The 26,492-nt window shown below is 38.4% G+C and overlaps 1 protein-coding gene across 2 annotated transcripts in view; it reads left to right on the top strand.

Annotated features, from left to right (window-relative positions):
- The window catches only part of UBAP1 (ubiquitin associated protein 1), a 56,219-nt gene that overhangs the window by 22,471 nt on the left and 7,256 nt on the right, over positions 1-26,492 (top strand). For both annotated transcript variants that reach the window (XM_036854349.1, XM_036854350.1), the window contains exons 2-4: positions 9,425-9,465; positions 17,025-17,149; positions 22,569-23,492. In XM_036854349.1, the coding sequence (XP_036710244.1) occupies positions 9,432-9,465; positions 17,025-17,149; positions 22,569-23,492 (1,083 nt within the window). In that variant the 5' untranslated portion in view covers positions 9,425-9,431. The remainder of the gene's footprint in view (positions 1-9,424; positions 9,466-17,024; positions 17,150-22,568; positions 23,493-26,492) is intronic.

Below are 26,492 nucleotides of genomic sequence, written 5' to 3'. Positions count from 1 at the left end.
TTGACTGCCAGGGAATTCCCTTTTGGTTCCTGCTTTGATCCATGAGTTCTGTAAGAGACAGTTTAGTAATTCAGGTAGTAGGACTTTTTTGTTTTCTGATGTAATTAAATTATAATTTTTTGCCTTTTGACTATTGGTTGTGCTACTGTTGATTTTTGAAATTCATTGGAATTTTCTTTGTGGCCTAATAATTACTCAGTTTTTTGTAAAGTGTTCTGTGGGTACTTAAAAAGGTATATTCTGCTCTTCATCATGGATTGCATTCTTTATCGTCAGTAGGGTAGAACACCTATTACACTTCCATGAAGTCTGTTACCTAGAACCACTTGTGTGTTTTCAGGTATTTTTAGTGGTCTAGAAACCTCTGATTTATTCTTTTTTCTGTCTCTGAGATTACGACCTTTTACTAGTTACATACTATGTTGTTTCTTTTTTTGTTTTGTTTTGTTTTGTTTTAACATGAAAACATCACTTCCTTTATTTTGGGTTCCCAAAGTCAAAAGCAAGATTAGAGCTAATATTCAGTCTATCACAGATATTTACTATGCTCAGTGCAATAATGCACTGACAGTTAAAAAAAAAACCACTGCAATATTGTACATCTTTTCTGTGTTTTACATCATTTTTCCTACAGCTACTGAAAATTCCAGCGTCAGTTTGAAACACAACCTACATGACAGACTATAAATTGTTAATAGTTCTGCTTCTTTGGAAAAGCACTATTGTGGCATTTGCTCATTTTAGCAGACAGCACAAGGGGAAAAAAATAAGAAAAAATAGTTCTCTTACCAGTGTCTGGGGTTTGTTTTCCCTCTGTTGCTCACTATATTTTTTTCCCCTTAATTACAAAGTATGTGTATGTATGTCAGTTGGTGGATATGTTCTCAGTATAGGAAAGTTGGAAAGCAAATAGCATAAAAAGAAAAAACCAAAAGCCTCACCTGTAAACCCATCACCCAGATATAACCACCATTGTAAGACTATGTCCTATCCTTATTTGTTTCCATATTCACATAGATATACTTCCCTCTTTTCCAAAATGGCAGGGTGTTTAACATATGGTTGCCAGCTTTTTATTTTGCCAGTAAAGACATCTTTATTTTATTTATTTATTTATTTATAAAATAAATTTGTTTTATTTATTTATTTTTGGCTGCGTTGGGTCTTCGTTGCTGCGCGTGGGCTTTCTCTAGTTGCGGCAAGCGGGCTTCTCATTGCAGTGGCTTCTCTTGTCGCAAAGCACGGGCTCTAGGAGCGCAGGCTTCAGTAGTTGTGGCACATGGGCTCAGTAGTTGTGGCTTGCGGGCGTATTTGCTCTGTGGCATGTGGGATCTTCCCAGACCAGGGATTGAACCCTTGTCTCTTGCATTGGCAGGCAGATTCTTAACCACTGCACCACCAGGGATGTCCCTAAAGACATCTTTAAGACGTTACTGTGTAAATGATATCACTTAACCTGAATACTGAATATTTAATTTGGAAACATGAATATTTTTCCTTCATTTTATTATACCATTATAGATTTATGGTATGTTTAGAGTTGGCTGATTATTCAGTCTACTACCCTTATCTTACCCATGAAGAAACTGAGGCTCCAAAATGTCTCTTGAGACCTGAGAGAGAAGAAAGCTTTTTGTCAATGAGTATAGTATAGTCTAGTATTGACATTTTAATGGCATCTACATGGGTGATTTTTTTTTTTCTTTTTCTTTGGCCATGCCACAGGGCTTGTGGGATCTTGGCTCCCCGACCAGGGATTGAACCTGCGCCCTTGGCAGTGAAAGCTCGGAGTCCCAACCTCTGGACTATGCCAGGGAATTCCCTACACGTGTGATTTTTTTTCGTATATATGTTGTATGGGTGTTAACTTGGTTTTCAGACTTGAAATTTGATGATTTCCAAAGCCATCTTTCTCTGTAAATTGGAGAATTTCCAGGATTAATTTGCATCTTGGGAAATTCCTGATTACAGCTCACATTGTTGTGTGTGATTGGGATAGCTTACTGAGTTGTTAAATTGCTGTTTTGTATTGGGAAGATGTTTGTAGTGTGTAATTTAATGATGATACGAGAAAGGGAAGAAAGAAAATTAGAACATTAATATTAAATTGCCCTTGGGCTTTCTCTTCCCCTTACGAAGCTGCCTGGGCCTTGCTAATATGTTTTCATTCTCCTGGTCTCCTACCCTTACTTCCTTTCCCCTACCCTCCTCACCTTTCCCTTTTTTCATTCCTTACTCTATCTCTTCTGCCTCTTGCATTCTAACTCCTTCTCTCCCTGCAGTTCTATCCTTGTTACCTATTTCCCCATCTCTCTTTGTTCTTAGATGTCTTTAATCAGTGATTCAAAATTTTAAGTTTTCCGGTTTTCTTCCTGTAGTATTTGAACTAAAGTGGCACTGAACCAGCAAAATAAAACATTGCTTTTAATTCTTGGTTGCTTCAGGGAGTTCTGCACTTTATTAGTGTAAAGTTTATGAATTAAAAATGTGTGTTATTGTTAGTTTTACTTTCTACTTTTCCTTTAATAGAAGCATTTATATTTATTTTAGCGGAAATTTATGATTGCTTAAGAATTTTTTTCTCGTGAGCATTTGTAATTTTACATTTGGGGCAAATATATTGTTTTCAGTCTTGTTTTGGGTACATTTGTTACTTAGTAAAAGCAACTTGTAAAAACATTTTAAAACTTATACTTATTTCCCATCATTTATATGCTTTTAATGAACACTCTTCATGCCATCACAACCTATTTTCTGAATTTTCCGTAATTTAATCATTTTCATGATTGAACATTTAGATTATAGGAAAGTATTATAAAATAAGTATTTATAATTAAATATAGGAAGTTTATGTGGAAGCTCAAACACACACATCACACACACACACACACACACACACACACAATCACTTGATTTTGCTCAGATGTTCCAGGAAAAAAAAGTTGACCCTAAGTAGCTATTAAAATGCTTTTGATACTTCAGAGGTAGTGAAGTGTTACTGCATAGCAGACATTAGAAAAATCTTTAAGTGACCAAATATGGATGGATTTCTCATATTCTTATGGTTTGTGGAAAATATAATAGGAGTTGCGTTCAGTGAACTATTTTAATATTTAAAGAAAACCCCTAGATAATCTACATTTTATCAGCTCTATTGAGGCATAATTTTAAAGAATTTTCACCTGTTTTTTAGTAATAAGGGGTACTGTGTTTTAATTTTCATTTATTAGTCTTTCTTTTTTTTTTTTTTAGTAATCTTTTATTTATTTATTTATTTTTATATTTATTTTTGGCTGTGTTGGGTCTTTGTTTCTGTACAAGGGCTTTCTCTAGTTGCGGCAAGCGGGGGCCACTCTTCATCGCAGTGCGCGGGCCTCTTCACTATCACGGCCTCTATTGTTGCGGAGCACAGGCTCCAGATGCGCAGGCTCAGTAGTTGTGGCTCACAGGCCTAGTTGCTCTGCGGCATGTGGGATCTTCCCAGAGCAGGGCTCGAACCTGTGTCCCCTGCATTAGCAGGCAGATTCTCAACCACTGCGCCACCAGGGAAGCCCTATTAGTCTTTCTTTAAGAGAAATTTTACTTTGTTGCTGATAATATGCATGTTTCTTTTTTTAATTTAATTTAATTTAATTATTTATTTTTGGTTGTGTTGGGTCTTCGTTGCTACACGCAGGCTTTCTCTAGTTGAGGTGAGAGGGGGCTACTCTTCGCTGTGGTGCGCATGCTTCTCATTGTGGTGGCTTCTCTTGTTGCGGAGCATGGGCTCTAGATGTGCAGGCTTCAGTAGTTGTGGCATACGGGCTTAGTTGCTCCTCAGCATGTGGGACCTTCCTGGACCGGGGATCAAACCCGCGTCCCCTGCATTGGTAGGCGGATTCTTAACCACTGTGCCACCAGGGAAGTCCCAATATGCATGTTTTAATGGGGTAGGGTGTAGTTATTGATTTGCATTTCCCTGACTAGTGAAAAATGTGTTAAACATCTCATGTGCTTCTTAGTCATTTGTGTATCTTCTTTGGAGAATTGACTATTCAGATTCTTTTGCCAACTTTCTAATTGGATGTCTTTTATTATTGAATTGTAGAGTTATTTATATATTCTAGATACAAGTCCTTTATCAGATAGATGATTTGCAAATATTTTCTCCCTTTCTGTGGGTTTTCTTTGGTTGAGGCTTTTTTAAAAAACCCATTAAAAATTCATTTAAATTTGATTGATATATATACACTAATATGTATAAAATGAATAATTAATAAGAACCTGCAATATAAAAAAAAACAAAATAAAATTCAAAACTCTTCGAGGGAAAAAAAATTCATTTAAATTTGGTGGAACTTCTTTAAAACATTCCTGATGTTAGCTTGTTCACAGAATTATTTATTAAATCAGAGCCTCAAAAAAAAAAAGAAATCAGAGCCTCTCCCAAGCCATTTACCTCTCAAAAACAGCTGCTTCTTCAAACAGCTGATATCCCACAATATCAGTAAATATTAGGAACACAGAGATGAAAACACTAATTTCCTGCACCTGTCTGTGAGCATATTCCCAGGTCTCACTGCTGGATGCTTAGATTCTGCTTCTTTCAACAGAGATTTAGAAAAAGTACATTTCTGGTCTTTGCCTCTGTGGGAAGATTGAGGCTGCCAAGAATCTTGCTTCTGGGTTTAAAAGTCTCCCTGTATTGTTGTGGTTTATGTACATTATGATGACACTGAAGCCTGTAAGAGTCTATGAAATGTCTTCTGTACATAGAAGAAAGTTAAATCATTTTCAGTATGGTTTGTTGGTTCTTTGAAAATTGATGATCCATATACTTTAAAATTTTAACTCTCCATTAACTAGTAGAATATCAGCCAGAATGTTTCATCCCAACATCATGCTGGAAAACTGAAACTTTTAAAGTAAAGCTTTAAAGAAATTATAAAATTAATACTTGTTTGCCATACAGTGTTCAGAAACTGTAGAAAAATTTTATGAATTATTCCCAGTGCTACCACTTAGAGGCAGCCACTTTAAATATGTTTAATGTATTTCCTTCCGATGTTTTTCTTTTCACAAATTAAAAAATATGGCTTGTTTCCTTTAAAATCTGTGAATGCTTACTTTTTCCATAATACTTTTTATCCTTAAGGGGGTTGAGCACAACCTTTGTCTTCTACTCAATGTTGTGGTTAAGTCCATAGCAGTTAACTAACCAGTAACTTTCTGTGACTAATGGAAATGGCACGGTAATTGTTCGCTGTTGACACTTAAAACTATACTTGAATGACATTTGCTGGCTATTAGGCCTTAATATGGGGTCACCTACACTACCTACAATGTGGGGTCACTGGACGTCAGGACAAATACATGCTCTTGCTACTGTTATAGTATGACTTTCTAACCAATGTAGGACAGATAAGTTGGGATGTGAAATAAGCTACGGAAATGCCTCTGTGAAGTGGCCTTGGCAAAGTTAGAATCAAGAATGGGCTATTGGAAGTGGTTTGTTTTGTTTGTTTGGTAGCTGCTTTTTTCCCCCCACTAAAGAGAGTTAATTTATTATCCTTCAGATTGTAAAAATTAATGAATAAATTTCTGTTTTACCAATGACTGAAATTATTACTTATTTCACTCATAATAGCCATTATGAAAGTGAAAAAATGTCACTCATCTTTCTCTTTCCCTTCCTCTGTACCTAAATAATCATTCTTTAGTTTGCATACCATATCAAATTCAGAGCTACTTTTTTTTTTGGTAACAGCTTTATTGATATAATTCATATCTCATACAATTCAACCATTTAAGAGTACAATTCAGTAGTGTTCAGTATATTCACAGAGTTTTGGGACTATTACCACAGTCAGTTTTAGAACATTTTCATCACCCCATAGAGAAATTTGGTTCCTGCTAGCCATGGTGACTGCATTGTAAAAACTGTTTTAGCCTTGCTCTTTGCGAAGTTTAAAAGGTATTTTACCAGTTAAAGACATAGTGTTAAAATAATGTTAATTGAATTTGTAATTTTCAACTTGTGTTTCATTCTTTCTTTCTAAAGGAACCTAAGCTAAGAGAGAGATAAACCGATTTACTTGCACTTAAAATTTTTTTTTTGCTTTTAAATTGGGAAGAAATCCATTGTTAGAAACCATACTTCACTGTAGAAGACCCTTGCCATCAGGCAGAAAGCATACTAATAGAATTTGGTACAGCCATATAATATGTTGTTTTGAATTTTTGCGTTTTAAAAATGAAACTTTATTCTACTCCTAGTGGAGTAGCTTAAAATATTATTAGTGTTATTCAGTGATTCTATCTAATTTCAGTGTGATGGGTATATATATACACTTTTTAAAAATTTGAAGGTATAGTAAAATTTACCCTGTTTTCAGTTCTGTGATTTGTGACAAATGCATATAGTCCTGTAACCATTAGTGCAATCAAATATAGAAGTTTCAATAACCTCAAAAAATTCCCACATTCCCTTTTATATAGTCAGTTCCTTCCCCCACTATTAGTGTCCAGTAGCTAGATTACTTTTTTGTTCTTGTAGTTTTGCCTATTCTGGAATATTGTAAATGGAATCCTATTCCGTACATATATGTATGTAACCTTTTGAGTTTGGCTTCTTTCACTTACCATAACGCATTTGAGTTTCATCCAAGTTGTTGTAGTGTATCAGCATATCACATACAGTCCACCCATTTAAAGTGTACAATCCAGTGGCTTTTAGTATATTCACAGAGTTGTGCAGTCATCACCATAATCACATTTAGAACATTTTCATCACCCCAAAAAGAAACGCTGTATCTCTTAGCCATAATTTCCCCATCCCCCTGAGTTAATTTTTATATACGGTGCAAGGTATGGATTGAGGTTTATTTTTTGCATACAAATGTATGGCATCATTTGTTGAGAAGACTGTTCTTTCCCCTTTGAATTGCCTTGCACCTTTGTTGAAAATCAGTTAACTATATGCATATGGGTCTGTTTCTTTCTTTTTTTTTCCACTGTCATTATTTTAATTTCATTTTGAACAAAAAATCCACTTGTTGCATACTTCACAGCACGCAGCTCTTCTGATCTACACATGTCTGGGTCAGTTTGAATTCTTTTCTCAGTGAAGTACAGCCTAAAGCACTTGAGTGGTTGGCCGTTACGGTACATCTTCGGGACATTTTTTTCATATGGGTCTATTTCTGTACTCTGTTCTGTTGGTCTGTGTGATATACTTATGCCATTTCCATACTGTCTTAATTACTCTAATAGTAAGTCTTGAAGTTAGGTGGTAAGTTCTCCAGCTTTGTTCTTTTTCAAAATTGTTTTGGCTATTCTGTCTCCTTTGCCTTTACATGTAAATTTTAAAATCAACTTGTCAGTTTCTTAAAATCCTGTACAGATTTAATTATTTTGAATAATTTTCACATGATAGGTGCAATATACTCTCCTTCTTTAAAAAAAACTTACAGTGGAACATACAGGCATACCTCGGAGATATTGTGGGTTCAGTTCCAGACCACTGAAGTAAAATGAATATCGCAATAAAGCAAGTCACACAAGGTTTTTTGGTTGCCCAGTGCATGTAGAAGTTATGTTTACACTATACCATAGTCTATTAAGTGTGCAATAATAGCATCATCTAAAAAAACAATGTGCACGGGACTTCCCTGGTGGTCCAGTGGTTAAGAATCCGTCTTCCAATGCAGGGGATGTGCATTTGATCCCTGGTGGGGGGACTAAGATCCCACATGCTGGGTGGGGGGGTGGGTGACTAAGCCCGAGGGCCACAGCTAGAGAGCTTGTGTGCCGCAACTACAGAGCCCATGAGCCACAACTAGAGAGAAGCCTGCGTGCCACAACGAATTTCCCACGTGCTGCAACTAAGACCTGATGCAGCCAAAAAAAAATAAAATAAAATAAAAAGGTTGTTGCTAAAAAAGTCACAACAGTTATAATAGTAACATCGAAGGTCATTGATCACCATGACAAATATAATGAAAAAGTTTGAAATATCTTGAGAATTACCTAAATGTGCCACAGACACGAGGTGAGCAAATGCTGTTGGAAAGATGGCGCCTTAGACCTTAGACTTGCTCAATGCAAGGTTGAGCATACCTTCAATTTGCGCAGTAAAGTGAAGTGCAATAAAATGAGGTATGCCTGTAGATCATTTTAAGTATGATGCCTTGCATTGTACTGTAGATAATACAGGCTAGTAGAGACCATACCATATATTCGTTATGCTTACGTCTTAGGTTAGTTAAAGGTATAAACATCATATCAAGGGAAATAAGCTTTTAGGTTGAAGATCTCAGATTGTCTGTGCAAGAAAAGGACTTTGTATCTACTCATGTAAGGGCAAAGTGCAAAGATAATACTAAGCTAGATGTGTGGTTTTATGGGTTTTTCCTCCTTCCTGTTTTGGAATTTTTTTTTTTTTGGCCACACCACACGGCTTGTGGGATCTCAGTTCCCCGACCAGGGATTAAAACCGACCAGGGATTAAAACCGGCCCCGGCAGGGAAAGCGCGCCGAGTCCTAACCACTGGATTGCCAGGAAATTCCCCTTTTTTGAAATTTTATACATAATTAAAACAGTACAAAAGGTTGTATGTCATTGATTCCCTAATTCAGAAATGTCAGTCTTACAGTTACATTTGTCAGTAAAAGGTCTATATTTACATACTGAATAAAATGGGATATATAAAAAATCTTGACAGAACTACAAATATTGACATTAGTAGCTTATATCAGGAAGATAAATGTTTAGTAATTTTTTTTGACAGTTTGTGTATAAATTGGTCAATGGCCAGTTTGCTGTTCTAATGTGTTTTTTTTTCCAGAACATGCAGATTTCAGAAATTTTTTTTCTAGAAAAGTGGTTTCTCCCCCTTTCTGCTTTCTTTTTTGAGACTTTGGGACTGAGAAGTTTGAGGGTTATGTCAGTTCTGGAACCTTTTAGTCTTCTGGTTTCTTTTTGTAGTCTCGATTTTCTTTCTTTTTTTAAGCTATTTATTGATTGGCTGCCAACATTGGGTCTTCGTTGCTGCGTGCGGGCTTTCTCTAGTTGCAGGAGTGGGGGTTACTCTTTGTTGTGGTGCGCGGGCTTCTCATTGCAGTGGCGTCTCTTGTTGAGGAGCACGGGCTCTAGGCGCGAGGGCTTCAGTAGTTGCGGTGCGTGGGCTCAGTAGTTGTGCCGCACGAACTCAATAGTTGTGACTTGTGGGCTCTAGAGCGCAGGCTCAGTAGTTGTGACGCACGGGCTTAGTTGCTCTGCAGCATGTGGGATCTTCCCGGACCAGGGGTCGAACCCGCATCCCCTGCATTGGCAGGTGGGTTCTTAACCACTGCGCAACCAGGGAAGTCCTCAATTTTCTTATAATGGTTTGTTTATATCCCCTCAAGGCATAATGCGCCTAAGAAATATTTCTTTGTTTTTCAGGTTCTAAATGGCTTCTAAGAAGTTGGGTGCAGATTTTCATGGTAAGTGGACTGTTAGATATCATGGTTTAAGTTTTGATCTGATCAGAGAATTTGAGATCACATTAAGTAAGTGTCCCTTTTTGTTTACTTAAACGAGCGGCTTGAGGAAAATAAAGTTGTACAACAATGTAGCATATTCATTCCATAGGACTTCACATAACTTTAATGTGAAGTTCAAATGGATAAACTTTAGAGTATCTCTGTATTTATTGTACTTGAAACTGCTGGAGGTGGATAGGGAGCCTGCCTATTTTGGTTGTTTTTCAGCAGTATTTTGAAGTAGTTACCATTCCTTTTCTTATTCTGGTCCATCTCTTCTCCATCAGGTGTGAAAAATTCTAAGCCTTTAGTTAACGTTTTATGATGTTTTGGTTTAGGTTTTCTCCCCCCATAAAAATAAATGATTTACTACAAATAAGACATGATTAGCAGATCAATATATTACAGAAGTATCAGTAGTAGTAATTACAATTTTGCATTTGAAACTAATAGTTTATCATCTTTTTCTAAGATATGACCTTCCAAAATGGAGTACATTAATAAACTTTTATTATCTGCATTTGATAGGAATGGAGGTGCCTAAGAAGTTAAAATTAGACCCTCTTTTCGTACAAAGATAAGAATTAAACATCAGAAATATCCAGACAACACAATTATTTTAAAAGGGGTTTTAAAACTAATCTTCCATTTTAAAAATCATGTCATTGTAAGAATGATTTGTTAGACTGCGTGGCAACATGTATTGTTATGCTCTTCTGATCTACAAATGGTTACTTGATAATATCACTTCTCTGAGTCAGGGTGGTGCAGCAGTTCCTTGGTTTTTAACTTGCTTGTATATTTTTATAAAACAGCTTTAATATTTTGAACTGCCACTGTGCATATACTTACATACATTGCTTGCGTATGTTTTGTTAAATCCTTTTGGAATTAAGTCATTCAGACTCTGGAATTTGCATTCTGTGTAACCTGTCAGGCATCAGATCTTCAGGTAAGCTATCTCTTGTTGTTTAAGGATTATTACAGGGCTCTTTCAGAGTATTCAAATGATATAGAGAGGCAGATCTGTAGTTGCCTCTGATCACTTTCTCAAGGGAAAAGAGAGGACAGAGCCAAGGAGAGAGGAAAGACCTAGGGAGAGAAAAGAGCAAAAATGAAAAAATTAAATTTATAATCTTACTTCAAAAGATACATTTTCTATCTTGAATCTTCAGAAACTCCTTTTTGATTGGAGTGAAAATAAGTTGGACCCCAGTTTATATGTTCCAGCTCAACAATCCAGAGAGAAGATTATAATTCTGAAGTTACCTGATCAATGATGACTTATTTTTTTAGGACTTCCTCCATCTCTTTACATTCCTAACCAAAATTTTATTGTTTAAATGAAATGCTCTACCTGAGTAAAATTTGAGAAGGATTTTCTCTTTCTCTCTTTGGCTGCTTCTGCTTTAATTTGCTGAGCTCCTACTTGAATTTCAGTGGCTTTAGTTGGGCTGTTAGAATAACGAATCTTATTTTTAGATATCATGTAGTTTAAGGAATAGAAATTAAAGGGAATAGGTGGAGAATATTTAATAGGCAATCTTGTAGGCATCTGAATGCAGGAAATCAAATTCAGCCTGGCCTTACAAGGCTGAAATTAGAAAGCCAGGAAACTGAGGCTACTACTCCCTCCATCTTTCACTGCTTTTCTCCGCAGATGTGCTCCATTTTTATTCTTCCGTTTATAGACTTGCTTTCTTGGCCTACTTGTGTAGAGTGCACAGGACCAACAATGGCCACCCCAGTTATGGTGCTTCCTGCTACTTGATCATATAGTGGCTAGCATCATATAGCTGAAGTTTCTGTATCTTTTGGTCAAGGGAGTATCTGACTGGAACATTTTAGTTTATGAGCCTCTGGGTTGGTTCCCCCTAAGTTAGATATTATCTGACTCGGGGTTAGAGAGAGAGAGAGTGAGTGTGAGTGTGTGTGTGTGTGTGTGTGTGTGTGTGTGTGTAATTCTAGGGCACTTGGGGTGTGGACAGGGAGGTGACAACTGCTCTCATGACTGGATATGAAAATGCTTTTTTTTCTGTTTAAATACTTGGGCTGACTATATCTTATGCTGTGCTGTCTTAGGACTAGTATTTGATTTTTCTTCAAGTTCATTCTTTTCAACTGAGGTTGAACTTCTTCCATTGTCATTAATAACCACATACCCCTAAATAATAGAATAAGAAATACAAACTGTTACTTTTCAAAGGCCTTTAAAAATATTGTCCTTATATTATGCAAATTGCAAACCTTTGGCTCAGTTTAAAGCACGCCTTTCCGAATGTCAATTCTCTTTAATTTTTGACTCATTTTCCACTTGTTTAATCTAAGAAAAAAGTTATTTTCCAGAAGTGACTTTTAAAGGATTTTTTAAAATGTTTCAACAAACAGATAAGTTACTCTTTTAATATCTGGAAAAATGCCCTGATATTCTAATTTGGGAAAAAAATAAGTCTCTGTAATTGGACTTAATAAAACTAAACTCCCTCCTTTGAAACGCCAAGCTGTCATGTTTATGACCATTTAGCTAACTTCTGGAAAGGTTTATTTTTCCCTTGGTTTAATTTCTACTAAGATATTGAAATACTTTTTCTATTGAGTGATAGAAAAAGGTGTTTTATTTTAGATTTTATTTTTTATTTTTATTATTGTTTTTTAATTTTTTAGCCACACTGTGCGGCATATAGGATCTTAGTTCCCCGACCAGGGATCGAACCCGTGCCCCCTGCAGTGGAAGCGCAGAGTCTTAACCACTGTACCGCCAGGGAAATCCCAATCTGTTATTGCTTTTTAAGTACAGAGTAATGTAGAGAAGTCAGCCATCATTTAATCATTATTCTCCTGTATGTCATATGCTGCCCATCCCCCTTCTTTTAAGACTTTCTTTTGTTTGCAGCATTTTAACTATGATGTGCCTTGGTTTGATTTTCTATGTATTTATCCTGCTTGGAGTTAGCTAAACTTCTTGGATCTGTGAGTTGATGTCTTTTACTACTTTTGAAAATTTGCAGCCATAATCTCTTCGCACGTTTCTTTTGCTCCATGTCTCTCTCTTATCCTTTTGAGACTCTAATCACATATGCATTAGGCTGTTTGATATTGTCCCAGAGATCTCTTAAGGCTCTGTTCCATTTTTTTTTCTTTTTTTCTCTTTGTGTTTCAATTCTTTTAATTTCTTTTGACTTAATTTCAAGTTCTTTGATTCTTTCCTCTTCTGAGTATTGTCTTCTGATTAGCATAGCCTGGCTTATGAACTATCAAAAATTTTTTTCTATGATACTGCATTTTTCATTTTTAGTGTTTCCATTTGTCTCTTTCTATTTCCATCTCTCTGTTGAAATTCCCCATCTGCTCACACATGTTCACGTATTCATTCCATTAGATCCTTTAACATATTTATTATAGTTATTTTAAAGTTCTCTGATAATTCCAGTATCTTGGCTATCCCTGAATTTGGGTCTGATGACTGTTTCTTCTCTTGATGATGGATCACATTTTCTTCCTCCTTTTTTGTGTATCTTTTTTTAAATTTAATGCCAGATACTGCATATTAAAAAGCTGATTTTGTAGGTTATCTTGTTTTTTGTTAGGACATGAGTAACATTTTCTTTTGACTTCACATCCTGTATTGATATCTGTATAATTGTGTGTGTGTGTGTGTGTGTGTGTGTGTGTGTGTGTATATATATATGCGTGTGTCTTGCTCTGTTTAACTATCTATTGATGTAATTTTGCAAGTGTTACCTGACTTGCAGCTTTAAGGTAATGATAGTCATGGAATTACAATTTTCAGTTAATTTTAAGTTTGATCTGTTTTATTCTTCTTTTTCAAAAACCTCAATTTGAACACACAGTAAAATCTGAATTAAGCATAATCCAGTTTCTACCCTCTATTAGGAATTTCTCTCCCCACATGGAATTACCTTTTTTCAGAAAAACAGGCAGGTCACAAGATCATAAACATTGTCAGCAATTTAGAAAGAAACAGACTGAAACCTTCCCAGAATTTATCCTGAGTCATTACACCTTCAGCCCAGTTCCTTCCACCATAGCATAATGGCGAGCAGTGTGCAGAACCTGACTTCAAGTAACTGCCACAGCCACCAGAGATGTACTTTCTTTTTCTAAATGGAACTGAGGAAAATGGGCTCAGACATCTTAGAAAGATTTTCAGTAATAAAGACTGAAACTAAAAGGTACTTGAGGGTGAGCCAGAAGATTGTTAACCCACAGTGCTTTAATTCTCTGGGCCATGTGGTTGAGCTTTTATTGAATCTATTTAAAAAATAAAATGTATTGAGAAATAAGAGAAATTGATGTCTTTAAATAGATATTCTGATATATTGGATAAAAATGAATAGTTCCTAAGGCATAGTTGGTTATATTTGCAAAAATGTTCTTTTTAATCCTCACAGCAACATCATTCATTGTACTTATGGTAGTCTCTGGCCATCATTCAAAAAGTTGCTTTTCTTGTTGCTATCTCTTAAATGCCTTTTGCCCTTTAGCCCTACCCCCTCCTCCCAATAATCACAAAACTGTTTACTCATTCCCGGTTAACAGAGTTTAACCGGGGGAGGGGGAAGGTTAGAAGATGTGCTTAGTCACCTTGGCATTGGCTTTGTTAGTGAAATGAAACTGCTTTTTAAAGCAGTTACCTGTAATTGGTGCTAATGAAGGGACACAGCAGTTGTTCCAAGGTGTTCTACTTGATCTGGTCTGTCTCTAAGCCAGGGCCTAGTTCCATTTATAGAATATAAATTGTCAGTGTATACAACACTGTCATAGTTTCCTAACTGAAAGGTAGGCAAGGAAACTGAATACCCTTCTTGAAAGATATTATCATTTGGCTCAATGAGTACTTTTGGCTCAAAAGTACTATCTTAAGTATAGTACTTTTTAACAGATGGTTTTCCCCCCTCAACTCCCCATTACCAACCTATAATAGAAGTATTCATTTAAGAAAGTTTTGTTAGTATTAATATGGATAGGTTTTCTTAGATTTGTATATCATATATGCATATAAGTATTATTATAGATAGGATTTTTCTAATATGTGTGTGTCATATAATTAACCTACTTTGAATGTATACTTAAAAATTTTCTTAAACAAAAGACTTAATTTTGTGATTATTAACTTGACTGTAAATCTTTCCAATGCTTCTTAGAAAATGCTAGTTCCAGCTTTGTTTCCAGTTAATCAGGGCACTAGCCAAAGTTAGAATCTAACTTTCAGTAACTTTTGAGCACCTGTTTCCATGGAAGACAGATAAAAGTTCTCTACAATTAAAAAGAGCGTTGCTTTTGATCTCTGTAATATAAAGCATTTTATAAGTGGCAGAAGGTTTTAGTGTTATAACCAGAGTTTTGTTGGCAAGCTGTGATGGTACCTGATACTTTTTTTTGGTACCTCTGGTACATTTTTGTGACTTTCTGCAGAACCTTAGAAATGTGCTTACATCTTGCACGAGTACTGTGTTAAAACATTTTCATGACTAGCTTTGCCATTTTAGGTAAATCATTTTGAATTTTAATAAATACTAATTGAATGTGAGTTAGTGTGAGAGTTAAATACAAGAGAAGTGTAAGACCATGTCTTCTTTATTTATTCTCATTGAGCAAATCTCATCTGCTGGATGTCTTGCTGAGCTTGGGGGGGTGTGGATAGGAGTTTGATTAAATCCTTGATCAAAGTCTCTGGTGCAGGGTGGGGGGTAGTATAAGGATACAAACTATTAACAATACAGAATGGTAAGACCTGTTCTGAGATTGAGAAGGGAGTTGTTCTTAAGCTCATTCTTAAAGGACAAGACATAATTAATCAAGTAAATAAGGGTGGGAATGTGACAGGCATTGCCAGCTGAGAGAACACTTACAAAGGTATGACCAACTTGGAAACTTTCCTAGAGTGTTAACAGTTATGGTTATGCCTCAGAAAAATTATTAAATTGAACACAGTTGTGGATTTAATTTGCTAGCTGTGTGAGAGATAGTTAAAATGTTTTAATTCTAGCTAGAAGTTATATGGGAAAGAGGTAGACGCCCTCCCCCAAGAGTGGGAGAGGGGGCCTATTCTTCTTTCTTTTGGAGGGTTTCAGGTATATCAGAGCAATATCTACCTTGGGAAGTGGGAATGATGAGAAGATTACAAATGTATCTTGACCTTGCTTGATAAGTGTTGAAATCTACAGAGTTCTTAGAAGGAAGAGAAATCTCTTTATGGAAGAGGTGCAATTGTCTTATTCTGTCCATGAGCACTTAAGAAAATATACTAGTGTGAGACCCAGAAGTAAGCCTTATTTTACTAGCTGCTAATATTCAAAAAGCAAAATTTATTTTATGAACTATGTTTCATTCTGCCTGATGCTTCTGCCAGTTAAGTTAGCCCCAAACCTGGTCCAGAAAAGAAATCATGATCTGATTTGGAGTGTATACCTAGTGAGAGTCACATACAAGGACCACTCTCATTTTTGTCTGACCCTATAAATCGATGATAATGTCCCAATCTTTCTGTATTACGCATCTGTGATGGGCAGAGAACATTTAGGGAGTTAAAGCAGTTCAGTTGTGTATGGTTTGTGTCTCCTGATAATCCTGGTCTGATTCCCATGGTCTTGTCTGGTTTTCCTTTTTTTCATAAGTGCTGTACTTCTTAAATATTTCTACATCTCCAGAATATAGCTTAAAAAAAAAAACTAGAGTAGTTCTTTGTATTAATTAAAAAATGATTCTTACTAGAGTAAAGAAATTCTAATCAAGGAGGTTCTTTTGTGAAGATTCTATCATCAATTCATCAGTATTTAATAAGTGCCTAATATGTACCAGGAAGTGCTGAGGTTTTGAGACTACATCAGTGAATAAAACAGACTTAAATACTTACCTGCAGGGAGCTTATATTCCATTGGGCAAGACAGACAATAAATATAATTAAAAGGCAAATTACATATATGTTAGAAGGTAATAAGTGCTATGGAGAAAAGATAGATGATGATCTGGGATTACTGCGGTGAGGGTGTGGTAGTAATTTTAAATAGGGTGGTCAGGGTAAGCCTCACTTAGAAAGTGCCATTTGAGCAAAGACTTGAAGGAGGTGAAGGAGTAAGCCATGTGAATATCTGAGGAAAGAACATTCCAGATAGAGGAAGCGGCCAGTGCAGAATTTTTGAAGTAGTTTTGACCATGTCATGGTTGAGGAATAGAGGATCACTGTGACTTAGTTCAGTGAGCCAGGAATTGAGGGCAAGAGAGGTAATGGGCGTTGGGGAGGACTTTTAGGCTACTATGAGTACTTTGGCTTTTACTGTAAGTATAATTGAATATAAACCCTAATAAGATCAAGTAACCTCAAATAGGAGTTCCTTATTAGAGATCTAGGGTCAGGAGAAGGTAAGCAGTCAGAGAAGGAACTCTGTAACTTCTAATCTTAGGATAGCATAAATTAATGTTGTATCCTAGACGTAAGATTATACCAAAACAAATAATAAGTTCTTTGCTGATATTTTGTACTTTATTTTTGATTGTAGGGACTTTCAGTTACCTTGATGATGTCCCATTTAAGATAGGAGACAAATTCAAAACACCAGCTAAAGTTGGTCTACCTATTGGCTTCTCCTTGCCTGATTGTTTGCAGGTTGTCAGAGAAGTACAGGTAAGTGGTAATTTTTAGTTAAAGTTTAGTACATTTAACATTTTAAGGAGTAAGAATTTGATGTATAGTGAAATAGAAAAAAAAAATTCTCCTGTCTCTTATTTGTGTTTCTGATAGCTCCTGTTATTGCTTGGCTCACATTGTCTCTCTCACTCACGCACAGGCATGTGTACAGACGCACGCACATTTGTATATGTTTATATATCTGTTACAGATCTTGTGTAATCTGATAGATTGTATGTTCCTGGGATTCTGTGCCTTGTCCAAAACAAATCCCCATTGCTCATCTGACTTGCTTCTTCCCCTCTTTCCTTCTCTCTATTAATGTCCTCACTACCTTCTTGGTCACTCAAGTTACATAGTATTTTCTCTCTGTTGTGTCTTCCCTTTGCCATTCAGTTTATCCTTACCTTATTTTTTCACCTGGGCTATTTCAGTAGCCTCTTTAGTGGGCTCCTCTGCTTACAGCATTTTCCTTCTATTTTTCATATTGTTTCTAGAATAATATTCCTGAATTTAAAAACTTACAGTGATTCACCAACCCTTACTGAATCGTCTAGACATAAGGTTATGGTCGAGTACCTTAGCTCATCATCTCCTCTATATTCCCTCCAAATCAGGATACTATAGCAATTTGTTGAATGTACTGTGTGTATTACCTGTCTGTACCATGCTCTTCTCATGAGTTGTTATCCCCACTTGAAATATTCTTCTCTTTCTCACCATACTAAAAGCTGTCTGCTTGTTAAAAATCTATCTATTCTAGACTGCGCTTAAATGCCGTCTCCTCAATAGCTTCTTTTTCAACCCTTACATCTTTAAAGCTCAGTTATATATAAATGTATAAAATTACATCTTGAAAGCAGCAAATAGCCCCATGTTACGTGACTTCCTACACACTTATTGACTGCCTGCTTTTGGGTGATGCTCTGCTAGGGCTGAGGATAGAGATAAATGCCTTAATCACTTTCCTCAAGGAGCTTACAGTTTAGAGAAGGAGTTACATGGAAAAACAGAAAGGTACGCTACTCACTCAAACACTTCTTCCTGTGACTCGAGATTTTTTAAAATACAACTTCCTGGCAAAGAAGGGGGATTTACTAAGGCATTACCATGTTACTCTAAAATGTATTCTTTGAAAAAAAAAAAAAATTGGGAATTCCCTGGTAGTCCAGTGGAAAGGACGCCGTGTTTTCACTGCTAAGGGCCCGGGTTCGATCCCTGGTCGGGGAACTAAGATCCCACAAGCCACGCAGCACGGCCAAAAATAATAATAATAATTTAAAAAATAATAATAATACTGAAAAATAAAATAAAATGTATTCTTTGTTTTACCTTCCAGTCTTTTGTAGGGAATAATCGTAGTGGGAGAACTTCAGTTACATTTTTTAAATAAAAGTTTTATTGATATAATTCACATACCACAAAATTTTCCCTTTTAAGGTATGCAAATAAATTTTTTTTTAGTATATTCAGAGTTGCATAACTATCATTACCATCTCATTCCAGAATATTTTCATCACCCTGAAAAGAGACCCAGTGTCCGTTAGCAGTCACTCCCTATTTTCCCCTTCCCCCAGCCCCTGGCAACCACTAAATCTACTTTCTGTCTCTATGAATTTGCCTATTCTGGAATATCATATAAGTGGAATAATACAATATTTAGTCTTTTATATATAACTTCATAAATATATATGTGACTGGTTTATTTTACTTTAATGTTTTCAAGTTTTATCCATATTGTATGAATGAAGTATTAGTACTTCATTCATTATTATGGCTGAATAATTCCATTGTATTGATATATACCACAGTTTGTTAACCACTCATCAGTTGATAGACCTTTTTTTTTTTGGCTGTGTGGCTTACGGGATCTTAGTTCCCGACCAGGGATCGAACCCATGCCCCCTACAGTGGAAGCGCGGAGTCTTAAAACCACTGGACTGCCAGGGAAGTCCCCAGTTGATAGACATTTTTGATGGTTTCCAATTTTTTGGCTTTTAGGAATAACGCTGCTGTGAACTTTTTTTTTTTGGCTGCATTGGGTCTTCATTGCTGCGTGTGGGCTTTCTCTAGTTGTGGCAAGCCGGAGCTACTCTTCGTTGCGGTGCGCGGGCTTCTCATTGCATGGCTTCTCTTGTTGCAGAGCATGGGCTCTAGGCAAGCGGGCTTCCGTAGTTGCAGCACATGGGCTCAGTAGTTGTGGCGAGTGGGCTTATTTGCTCCGCGGCATGTGGGATCTTCCTGGACCAGGGATTGAACCTGTGTCCCCTGCATTGGTGGGCGTATTCTTAACCACTGCGCCACCAGGGAAATCCGTGCTGTGAACATTTGTCTACAGGTTTTCGTGCAGACATAATGCTTTCAGCTTTCTTGGGTATATACATAGGAGTGGAATTGCCGGGTCATATATATATCTTTAACCTTTTGAGGAATTGCCAGACTAATTTCCAAAGTGGCTGCACCATTTTACAATCCTACCTACACTGCATGAAGTTTCTAGTTCCTCTACATCCTTGCCAACTTTTGTTATCATCTGTCTTTTTGGTTATTTATATACATCCTAATGGGTGTGCAGTGGTCTTACGGTTTTTGTTTTTTTGGCCACGTGGCATTTGGGATCCTAGTTGCCTGACCAGGGTTTGAACCCACGCCCCCTGCAGTGGAAGCACGGCATCTTAACCACTGGACCGCCAGGGAATTACCTCTCTTATGGTGGTTTTGATGTACATTTCCCTAGCTACTAATAATGTTGACTATCTTAGATGTTTTTGAATACTGAATCAATACTCCTTTTGTGTATGGAGACTTTATTGGGCCAGAAGAGACAGAGATTTCCTTTATGAAGTTTTACCTTGTTCTTTTTCCTTGGTGGCTTTTTTATTGGCAGCAACAAATATTCAGTAAATACTACTCTGTGTGCAGAATACTGCTAGCAATATGATTTAAATAACACCTCCATCTTATTTCAGTAGTCCTCATATTCGCTGCCTCATTGATTCATTCAGAAGGCTTGTTTGGAATCCCACATTGTTGCCGTTAATAGGCTTTGCTGGGAATTTTCTATTTGATCAGTGTGATACACTAGTGAGTGCCTGGTACTGTGCCTGTCATACGCATCACACCCACTAATAACAAAAGAGGAGATCAAGGCTCCAAGCTCCATTCCTGTGTGGGCTAGCGGCAGTGTTTTTGTTCTCTAATTGCAGATAGCTTCCTTAAACTTTGACTGCCTAGGGTCTCCAGTGGGGGATTTGGCTGTGGTGTTGGCGCTGGCTCCCTCTCTATCCAGAGGAGAGTCAGACCTAGAGCCCTAGACAGCTTGAAGTTTCCTGTAACTTCTTCATATTTGCCCTTGCATGACAATACAAACTTGAGATTTCAGACTAAAAATCGTCAAAGTGAGCCAGTAAAACATACATAAACCTTTGCACCCAGGTCCGGAAAGTTTTCACTGAAATGGTGGTAGTGGCCACAGTAGCGGAGGGTGGCCTTTAGTGTCACGGTTTAGAGCAGACTCTGGTTCAGCAATTCATGGGCTAGAATTGCCATGTAACAGCTGTGTAATCTTGTACAGATTTTAAGGTTATTATAAGGATTAAGTAAAATAATGCATTTATAATGCTTATTCTGGTTCCTGGTACTCCATAAATGTTAGATGATGTTATTATTTATTATTGTACACTCAAAAATCACATTCTTTTTCACTGTAATATTTCTGCTGTTTTTTTCTCTCTGTTTTTTCCTATGTTCCAAGTATTCTACATTACTTTGGTAATTACAAAAAAGCACTAAAGAGGAAAGAAATTTACACTTGTTTTGGGGAGTAAAACTTCAGAGATCTGTGTTTACAGGCAGTGGGAAGTTGGTCACAGCCTCAGTTTTTGGTGGAGGAAACCAGTTGCATAATTGGATTTCCTCCACAGTTAGAAGCAGCAACCTTTGCCCAGTGCTGTTTTCTCACTATTCAGTTAGTGGTAGAAAGGAAGCCCTGTGATCCCCCAAGTGTCTTTTTGGGGCCCAGTAACTGGCTCAGGGTGTGTAAGTGAACTTCTTGACATGTGCGTTTCCAGGCTTCTTTTGTGTTGTTTGAAGCTGAAAGGTTTAGGGATGACCTGAGGCACTTTATTATGTTTCTTCTACTCTAAAACTCTAGGTCTACCGTGGCTCTAGGTCATGGTAGGCCTCCTTCCTCTCCCTTTCCCCTCTTTACTCTTATTGTGCCTCCAACCTTGAATGTGCACACGTTGTTTAGCTTTTACTCTTTTCCACAGTGGCTGCGCCAGTTTACACTGCCACCAACAGTGTGTATGAAGGCTCCCTTTTCTCCACATCTTCTCCAACACTTGTTATTTCTTGCCTTTTTGATAATAACCATTTCAATGGGCGTGAGGCGATATCTTATTGTGGCTTTGATTTACATTTCCCTAATAATTAGTGATGTTGAACATCTCTTCATGTGCCTCTTGGCCATCTGTATGGCTTCTTTGGAAGAATGTCTATTCAGATCCTCTGGCCATTTTTTAATCAGGTTGTTTGCTTTTTGTTGAGTTTGCATCGTAAAATCTTAATTTGACTATGTCTAGATTTCTTAATAAGCAGTTTTCCTACATTTAGAGTACAGTCTGTTCATTGTAATTTGGTAGTGGTTTAGAGCATAGAATCTGTTGTCAGACTGCCTGGGTTCAGATCCAGGCTCTACCACTTAACAGCTTTATGACCTTGAGCATAGCCCCTGTAATGTTGAAAAAATCTAGAGAACTAATACGTAAAAAGTGCTTAGAATCATGCATGGCACCTTGTAAGTGCTTCTTAAATACTAGAGGCTGTTGTTATTATTGAGCATGGGATCTATTTAGGGCATTGTGTTAGATAATGGAGACCTTAAGAGGGTCTAAAGCCCAGCTGCTGCCCACAAGAGGCTTGTGATAGTGCTGGGGAAATGTTTAGAGGAAGACTAAAGCTGCTTGTGGTCATACGTGCTCAGCATCAAATGATAGAGACAGACACTATGTATGAGTTCAGAGGAAGGAATGGGCCATCAGGAAAGCTTTATAGAGGAGGCAGCTGAGTTCTGCCTGAGCCACCAATGAAGAATTCTAGGAAGGGAAATGGCCTGAGGGGAGAGAAGCAAGGGAAGTGGCAAGGTACATTTGGCCTGGTATGTAGGACTAGAGGTGGTGGGAGCTCTTTCTAGTTAATTTCTAGAAGTAACCAGGGAGCATAGTTTGATTAAATCAAGTAAGATTAGGAAGTCTTAGTTTTCCTGAGTGGGGATCCTCCCATACACCTTAATAAATGCTGCCTTGCCCAGTTCTCTTGTGCCAGGGTGAGGAAGAAGTGAATTGGGTGGAGGAATTGGGTGGGGGAGGGGAAGCCACCTGGGTTCACACTTCCTTTCTCTGATATATCTTTACAGTATGACTTCTCTTTGGAAAAGAAAACCATTGAGTGGGCTGAAGATATTAAGAAAATCCAAGAAGCCCAGTGGGAAGCAGAGCACAAGGCTGAGGAGGCAGAAGCTAAGGTGAATTCTAAGAGTGGCCCAGAGGGTGACAGCAAAATGAGCTTCTCCAGGACTCACAGTACAGCCACAATGCCACCTCCTATCAACCCCATCCTTGCCAGCTTACAGCACAACAGCATCCTCACGCCGACCCGGGTCAGCAGCAGTGCCACAAAACAGAAAGTTCTCAGCCCACCCCACACAAAGGCAGATTTCAATCCTGCTGACTTTGAGTGTGAAGAAGACCCGTTTGATAATCTGGAGTTAAAAACTATTGACGAGAAGGAAGAGCTGAGAAACATTCTGGTAGGAACCAGTGGACCCATTATGGCCCAGTTATTGGACAGTAACTTGCCTAGAGGCGGCTCTGGGTCTGTGTTACAGGATGAGGAGGTCCTGGCATCCCTGGAGCGGGCAACCCTAGATTTCAAGCCTCTTCACAAACCCAATGGCTTTATAACCTTACCACAGTTGGGCAACTGTGAAAAGATGTCGCTGTCTTCCAAAGTGTCCCTCCCCCCCATCCCTGCAGTAAGCAATATCAAGTCCCTGTCCTTCCCCAAACTTGACTCTGATGACAGCAGTCAGAAGACAGCCAAGATGGCAAGCACTTTCCATAGCACATCCTGCCTCCGCAGTGGCACGTTCCGGAATTCCCTAAAGCCTTCCACCCAAAGCAGTGCCAGTGAGCTCAATGGGCATCATGCTCTTGGGCTTTCAGCTTTGAACTTGGACAGTGGCACAGAGGTGCCAACCCTGACCCATTCCCAGATGCCTTCCCTCTCTGTCTTGTCTGTGTGCACAGAAGAATCATCACCTCCAAATACCTGTCCCACGGTAAGCCTTTTATAAATTTATTTATTTAATTTATTTTTGGTTGCGTTGGGTCTTCATTGCTGCGGGCGGGCTTTCTCTAGTTGCGGTGAGCGGGGGCTACTCTTCATTGCGGTGCGCAGGCTTCTCATTGCAGTGGCTTCTCGTTGCGGAGCATGGGCTCTAGGCACATGGGCTTCAGTAGTTGTGGCACATGGGCTCAGTAGTTGTGGCTCGCGGGCTCTAGGGCTTAGTAGTTGTGGCGCACGGGCTTAGTTGCTCCGCGGCACGTGGGATCTTCCCGGACCAGGAATCGAACCCATGTCCCCTTCATTGGCAGGTGGGTTCTTAACCACTGTGCCACCAGGTAAGTCCCACGGTAAGCCTTTTAAATCCCCCTGAATTAAAGCTCCACAGATTTCTAAATTCTACCCAGTAGTTGCCACCCTCACATTCTTCTTTGCAAGGTTTAGGGCAGGATGGGGACATGACCAAATTGACCTTGCTTACATTAAGTATATGTAGTTCTGTTTATTTTTCTGAGGACAGAGATTATTAGCTTTGCACCTAACCTGGTTAATGTTGGCTTGTTCCTCCCTGCATCTTTTTGGTCTTTTCCTTCAAAAAGATAATGTGTATCATGTGAATGATGTTTTCCTGCCTAATCAATTTGTTCTTTTCTGTGCTGCCGTGTCTTGTGTTTGCATTTTTTAAAGGCTTTCTTTCTTTGTACCTTTTTACTTTTTCCTATTACCTTTCTTAATTTTTTTATGGTTGCTTGGTATTCCTCCTTTTATCTTCTCCCTACCTCCCTCTCCTCCCTCTTTCCATCTCACTCTGCCTTGAAGTTTGGCTGTTTTGTGTTTGACTAATTTGGAGTTATGTTTCTTCAAACTGTGCGGTACTTTAGTAACTGGGGCATAATTTGTATTGGAAGTTTCAGCAAAAGATAGAAATTTGTCATTATTTATTTATTTATTTATTTTATTTATTTATTTTTGGCTGTGTTGGGTCTTTGTTGCTGGGCGTGGGCTTTCTCTAGTTGTGGCGAGCAGGGGCTACTCTCCGTTGCGGTGCACGGGCTTCTCATTGCGGTGGCTTCTCTTGTTGCAGAGCACAGGCTCTAGGCACGTGGGCTTCAGTAGTTGTGGCACGCAGGCTCAGTAGTTGTGGCTCGCGGGCTCTAGAGCGCAGGCTCAGTAGTTGTGGCGCACGGGCTTAGTTGCTCCGCGGCATGTGGGATCTTCCCGGACCAGGGCTCGAACCCGTGTCCCCTGCATTGGCAGGCGGATTCTTAACCACTGCGTCACCAAGGAAGCCCGAAATTTGTCATTTTTAAACCTATAGGTTTTAATCCTTCAATTACTTTTTTTTTCTTACTACTAAGAATTGTGCAGTTTTCTCCAAAGGGAGGGAGGGGGGAAGGTTGGAAGTCAGATTTAGTGTTGAAGGGTGGATTGATACGAAAGTTGTAATTTGTATCATCTTGAAGGAAATCTGATTTGTCACACAAGAGAGATGCATACAGGGAGGTTACTTTATTTTATGTAGTTGTTTCAGCCCCACAGAACAATACATTATTGCATTATAGAATAGAAATCACAGAAGACCAAGAACCTTTTGCTACACCAGTTCAGATTTTTTAAATGACAGCATATCAAGACAGTATTTAGAGCCAGAAAGGAGCCTGATTGTATTGGTGGGAAATCTCTGAGAGACCATAATAAGCCTGCTATTAGCTGGTAGAAAAGATGAGCCTTGGCCTGCCTTACAAAGAGTGCAAGTTCCCAGCAGTGACATTCTTGGTAAATGATTGTCTCTTGTGTGAGTGCTTCCACTGTCAGAGCTTACTGCTGCCTGTAAACTTCCATGGACCGTGGCTCAGAGAAACTAAATAGAGTGCATAACATCTCCTAGGATGGACCTTATCCTAATTCCTCCTGGTTTGTGGTTGGACTTTGGTCAGCAGGATACTCCTCTTCGCTTTGTGACTTATTGTGTGCTTTAGAGGAATTAAAAGCACTCTGAAAGTTTCCCCCACCCCCACCGACTTAAGAGTGTCAGAGGAAACCATGCTTCACCCTGGCCTGGGGACTGACTGCCTTTGCGGGGCAAATATAAACAGAGTTGGAGTTCTGGTGATCTTTTAAGGAAGTCATGACCCTTACCTCCAGGGAGCAAAGCCTAGTTCCCATCCTGGCTTTCTATCCTTAGTGCGAGTCTTTGAGGCCCGCGGTAGGAACTGTTCCCAGTGAGAGAAGCACTTCTCTCCAAGATAGGGACTTGAGGCAGGGGGTGGTGATGGTGGTCAGCTGGGCTGTATACATCCTTCAAATAGGAACTCCTAGGGGAGTGTTCCTGGAATTTGGTTCTTGTCGGCTATTTCAGGCCCAGTGTTTGGGTCTCATTTTTCAGATTTTGATTTCATGTTTCACTGTTTTATATAAACTAATCTTAGAAGTTGAGAACTCCATGGGATCATATTAAGAGGAACAATCTTGTGATGTGCCCTTATTCTGTGTCCAGCATAAACCTGCCTGACCTAGCACCAGGGCCTCTTCCCACTGCCCCTCAACCCTTCAAGGGGTCTTGCTCTGCTCACAGGTTAGGCTCATTCTGCCATTGCGTTCTCTTTCTCCGGGTATGGATATATATTTCCCACTCTTTCACAGTTACTTCAGCAAAATATTTGCCTTTTTCCCTATACTTCTGAGTTCTCAGTTTACTAATTTTGGCCAAGAAGCATACGAGTAGTGCCAGTTTGCTTTTAAATTGTATTTTAAATAATTTTCAATACAACACAATCTCTTAGCTTTTCGGTGTTTGAATCTGTTGATCGTTTCTTATGTTGCCATTGCTTTAATACTTACAGTAGAGTCCTTCTCCATCTCTAGATTTAAAAAATGAGGGACTTCCCTGCCGGTCCAGTGGTTAGGACTTGGCGCTTTCACTGCTGTGGCCCCAGGTTCGATCCCTGGTTGGGGAACTAAGATCCCACAAGCCATGTGGTACAGCCAAAAAAAG

This window comes from Balaenoptera musculus, chromosome 6 (assembly GCF_009873245.2).
Source record: "Balaenoptera musculus isolate JJ_BM4_2016_0621 chromosome 6, mBalMus1.pri.v3, whole genome shotgun sequence".
NCBI lineage: Eukaryota > Metazoa > Chordata > Mammalia > Artiodactyla > Balaenopteridae > Balaenoptera > Balaenoptera musculus.
Note: the sequence above shows the minus strand (reverse complement) of the source record. Positions and strands in the feature narration are given on the sequence as shown.